The 5399-nt window shown below is 31.5% G+C and overlaps 1 protein-coding gene across 1 annotated transcript; it reads right to left on the bottom strand.

Moving 5' to 3' along the window:
• Positions 1-1711: 1711 nt before the first annotated feature.
• Positions 1712-4333, bottom strand: LOC112736286 (uncharacterized). The gene is made up of 3 exons (XM_025785678.2): positions 3963-4333; positions 2620-2766; positions 1712-1922 (listed from the first exon to the last, which is right to left on the bottom strand). Exons 1-3 carry the CDS (start codon positions 4203-4205, stop codon positions 1782-1784), a joined length of 531 nt encoding a protein of 176 aa, XP_025641463.1. The 5' UTR covers positions 4206-4333; the 3' UTR covers positions 1712-1781.
• Positions 4334-5399: the final 1066 nt, after the last annotated feature.

Below are 5399 nucleotides of genomic sequence, written 5' to 3'. Positions count from 1 at the left end.
TAACTCCAAGATTAAGCCATGGTGTAATTGTCACACGCGTCGCACCTACCTTAACATGTCATGAACCACACACTTCCTAAATCTTTGTGATTGGTACATCCACCTCCTCTGCACTTCACCCACCAAAAGCATCTACTTTCACGTCTTTGATAACATCACTGATAAACCACTATTTTATGGTTTATCTTGTGCTAAATTGAGTGGTTTTTATCAGTTTTTCATACACTTATTCATGTAATTCGCATGTTCTACGTTTGCTTTCCAAATTTGGTATTATGATTGAAAACTTGTTTCTTAAACCTTTAAATTGTCAATTTTTAATTCTCCTTTATACCGCTCGATGTCGTGATCTGTGCTTAAGTGTTTTTAGGTTTCATAGGGCAGGAATGGCTTGGAGAATGGACAGGGAACTTGCAAAGAAATGGAAGGAACATAAGAAACTAAGGAGCTGACCAGCGATGAGCGATGCGTATGCGCACTTGACGCGTGCGCGTGCTTTGGTGCATCCCACAGCGACGTGTATGCGTACCTGATGCGTACGCGTGACACGCGCAGAAGACTATCGACGCGCACGTGTGACTGACGCGTATGCGTGACGCTGAGGGCGATTTTGGGCTTATTTTTTACCCAATTTTCGGCTCAAAAATACATATTAGAGTCGGGGAACAGCAAAGACTCAGGACATTTTTTATTCTCACTTAGTTTTTAGTTTTAGTTTAGGGAATCCTAGAGAAGAACACTACTTCTCCTAGGGTTCTAGCTTTTCATAGTTTTACTTTTGGATTGGATCTTGAGAGAGTGCTACTACTACCTTTGCTTGAAGTTTCTCCATTATAATTTGCTTTTCTCTTGCCTTATTCTTACGCTTTCCGTTCAATTGTTTGGATTCATGTTATGATTTTCTTAATTTTAAATTTATTAATATAACAAACTATTTGCATATTTAATTCCATTCCTTGCTTGAATTTCTCCGTTCAATGATTAGTTTTAAATTTTTCAAATATTAATTTATTTTATCTATCATGTCTCTCATCTCTTCTTATTCCATGTTATATGAAAATGGCATTTATGTTATGATTTAAAACTCCCAACTTGATTTGGGAGTTAATTAATTGGATCCCCTTGAGTTGAAAAACTCAAATGTAATTTGAACTTTGAAATTGTTGTCTTGCTCTATTTTCACAAATTCTAGCTCTTCTCTAAGAAAGGGCTAGGACCTGTGAGTTAAAGTTAGTATACCCAATTAATCTTCCTTCGCAACTGCAAGAGGATAACTAATTGGAACATTAAATTTATAGAGTGTGCATTGTATAGTTTGAAGTTATAGTGTTAGATTGTTAGTGTTATGCGAGATATGATTTCCGAACAGAAGAGATCAGAAACCATTTTGTCCCTGTTAGAGTTGTCAGAGACTATTTTGTACTCCGTTAGAATTAACGGAGTAAAGGACCTAAGTGACTGACGGAGTTAATTGTTAGGGACCAATCGAATAATTAATTTTAGTTGGGGACTAAAGTGTCCAGTCTGAAATTCTTTGAGAACCAAAATGGGTATATACTCTATATTTTATATTGTAACATGTATTTTATACTAATAACTGATTTTGATATACATAAAGTATGGTTTTGTTTTTGATACTTTTGTTTTTATCTCCGTTTTTATATTTGTGATCCAGAACAATATTCAAATGAAGTACATTGGACATAACTAATAATGGAAGTATAACACTATATGGTTATTAGAAGAACTTTGTTATGTGTGTATGTGTTCATAAATCATAATCATAGACTAGCAGGCATGTGATAAAAGGTAGAATGACAAATATAGACAGGATTTCCAGTTTTCTTGAGCTTGAAGTCAAGTGCAACTACACTCCAATTTCTTCCACTCTTTACCACTGAGGCATTAGCTACCAATTCTTCCTGCATAACCATTTTCATTTCAAAAGGTCAAAAACACTAATACAAAAAACAATTGGACCATATGAATTCATGGTTCAAAATTCAAATTGCTGTTTCTTTAGTCATAAGTCATAACAAAAACTGTTGATTTTTTCATTATTATTATTATTTTAATTTTTAATTGTTTATTAGTTAGTTTTTGTTATGCACTTTACTCTTTAAAGTTTAAACTGCAAATTGCAGCTTCTTAAGATAATCTTCACCCAAAACCAAAAATCATATTCTAAAACACCGATACAATTTTTGTTTAGGGATAATGCTCTTGCAAAAACTACACCTAAAGATTGATTATTCAAAACATTATAACTGTAACCATCTTATTGATATAAGGTACTTCATCATGTAAGCAAATTCATCATTGCAATGTGCAACATAACCAAATAGGTCCTAATGACGCTGCAAAATGTTGCGACTACCATTGAATGATGCTTAGCAATGTTATTTACAATGCTGAGAATCCAAACAGGTTGTAAGAAGATGTTTCAAATGCAATTTAGGGTGAATAATTGGTTACATGTAAGCAAATAAAGCACTCTGAAGGATTCAGAACGTTGCAAATTCGTCTATTATTTATTGATTTGAAGCTAAAGCCTAAAGGTGAAGTTTATAAATGACAATGGAGAGAATCAAAGTTCAATATAAAATAAGAACTACTTACATGTATTGGAGTGGCAGAAAGGTAAGAAATGCTAGTTTCCCCAAGAAAAAGTTCTTTGTCCTCACCAACTACAGTTCTAGCACAGGCATGAGACAGAACATTAACTAAAGATCCAACAGATCCTCCATGCAATGTTCCATAGGTATTCTGAGATAACAACAAAGAAAATTAAGAAAAAGAAAGCTTCATGGGAAATCATAACATTTTAATAGCGTTTGGTTTCTGTCTTGAGGCGATGATGGGGATAAAAACATGTAGGGATAACTCAAAATTCGGACAACTTTTAAGATAATTTTCATACATCGAAGACTCTAATAAAGGACTCAAATGGCATGTGTTGAAGATGATTCTTAAGCCAAGTTTTGTAACTTCAGAAAAGAAGGGAAGAAGAAGAAGTTGCATCTCTAATACTTCACTATGACACTATCTCTGCCCTTTTTATTCTAGAAATCTAACCAAAAGCATTGGTAAGTTTTGAAGACGGAATATAAAAATACTAAAACACCAAACAGAAACAACAGAGAAAAGTTATGCCTCGTTTCTTGTTCCAAGATGTTGGGAAAAATGACAAATTTTGTCTGTTTATTTTTTATTCGTCTAATCTCTAATCTGTCTCTTTATGGTTCATGTATTGTGATATCAAAGGCAAACGGTACCTAATTATGCTCAATCAACACATAATCATATAAGATCCACAACACCTATAAGAAAATGAGTTTTAATTCTAATACAGTGACAATGTAAAATATCTTACATTACAACAAATGAAATTCATTTATTTAGATGATTTTTTTTTTCGGTTCAACTAGGAGTGTAGCCAACTAATTGAAAAATATCAGTTATAAAAAAGAAAAAACAACTTCCTACTATTCTAAGTTTTTCGAATTTCAAAACTAAAAATACAGAGTTGGCTTGAATTGGCTTATGTTATAGTTGACTCCTTAGACTTTTTTTTTCTTTTTGAACAGTGAATATAAAAGATAATCAATTTGGTTTACCTGACAATAAATTATTAGAAATTTGTATAAACTCTAATAATTCATCAGTAATTTTCCATCGATCAAAGAACAAAAACAGTTAAAAGCATGATTGATCTAAGATCTTCTTCGTCTTTTCTTTTTTCCATAACAAAGTGTACGAATATGAAAAAATTAATGCCTATAGAATGTGAAAAGCTCGAACAAAAAATTAGTTATATCATATTACTACTGCTATTGATAAATAAAAAAATACCTAACCTCTAACAGAATCGCCAGGTCATCACTGAGTAACTAACTAATTAAGACCGTGTTTGGATATTATTGGCAATAAGGCAGTGTTTGAATCAGAATAAAATGACGTACACAGAGAGGCGGTTTGGGGACGATAGTGGAAGAGATGTGTCCACGTCGGATGTGATCAACGGTGACGGAGCTGCGAACGAAATCGAGGAAGAATTCAGGGGAGTTGCGTTGATCGGCGGCGTCGCCGCCCATAACAGCGTTGAATAAGTGTAATGTTTCTTGAGCGTGTCGAGGGTCCGTTATTTCCCGAGAAACCTTCAGTGACACAGGAACAAAAGAAGAAGAAGAAGTGTTTGACGCCATTGTTGAGTTGTGCTGTGCGTTTTTGCTTCGTTGCCGTTCACAGCCAAATAATTGAACAACTGAACATTATCACTTGCAAGCTTGTAACCAATTCCAAAAAAATAAATATTATTTTTAACATGGTACATGTATCCTAAAATAACTACTAATATAAAATATATATTAAAATATAAATACACATTAAAAATAAATTAAATTATATACGATTAATTTTAGTATACAAATAACTTTGTTTAAACTATACTTTATCTCATCTATTTATCAGATTTTTGAAACATAAAATTCTAACTTATTTAATTGATTTACTAATTTTTTTTTCACAATTTCGCTGCACATTCAATTTTTTTTATAATTAAATCCAATCAAATTAATCCAAATTTAATAAAAATCAATTTTATTAATGATAGCGTGTTAGACATGTTCCAATTTTCCACTAACACGAATGTCTCGCACTTTTTTATATGAATACTTTCTTTTTTATTATGTATTTTTTTGTCGTTGTTCTTTTATTATTGTATTTTTTTCCTCTTTTACTTTCGGATGATTTTGCAGCATTATATATTTTTTGTTTTATTTTTTTATTTTTATTCTTATTAAGAGAATAAAATAAAAAGAATAATGAGAAGGTAAAATAAGAAGAAAAAGATGAATAAGAAAAAAAAATAATGATGATGAAGAAAAAGAAGAGAAAAAAAATTTTGAATTATGTAAAATTTATCAAAAAAAAACACCGAAAATTTTTAACTTTAATACAAAAAGCTTTTCAATTTTTTATGTATTTTTTATTCTAAATCATATTTGAATGTATTTTGTTGGTTGAGTGAGTTTACGATTTTGGATTTGTAATTTTTTTAAAGATTTCTTGTGTTATTAACCAAAATTAAGAAGTTTTGAGTTATGCTTATGCATAATAAGTATTAGGACTTTAAATTTTGGAAGTTGAAAATATGAAAATAAATTCACATCAACATTCTATTACTACAACAGATAGACTTTAATATAGGACTCTTTGAATACTCCTTAAATCACAAACATTTTGCTCTGATACCAATTGTCACGACCTTGTACTTTGCTCTGATACCAATTATCAGAGTTTTGGACACACTCCAATGTTACCAAATCGGCACTCGAACTTACTCAACCTCTTGAGTTAAAGACCAAATCAACCTAACCCTCAATACTTAACAAGAAAGT

Source organism: Arachis hypogaea, chromosome 2 (assembly GCF_003086295.3).
Source record: "Arachis hypogaea cultivar Tifrunner chromosome 2, arahy.Tifrunner.gnm2.J5K5, whole genome shotgun sequence".
In the NCBI taxonomy this organism is placed as follows: domain Eukaryota; kingdom Viridiplantae; phylum Streptophyta; class Magnoliopsida; order Fabales; family Fabaceae; genus Arachis; species Arachis hypogaea.
Note: the sequence above shows the minus strand (reverse complement) of the source record. Positions and strands in the feature narration are given on the sequence as shown.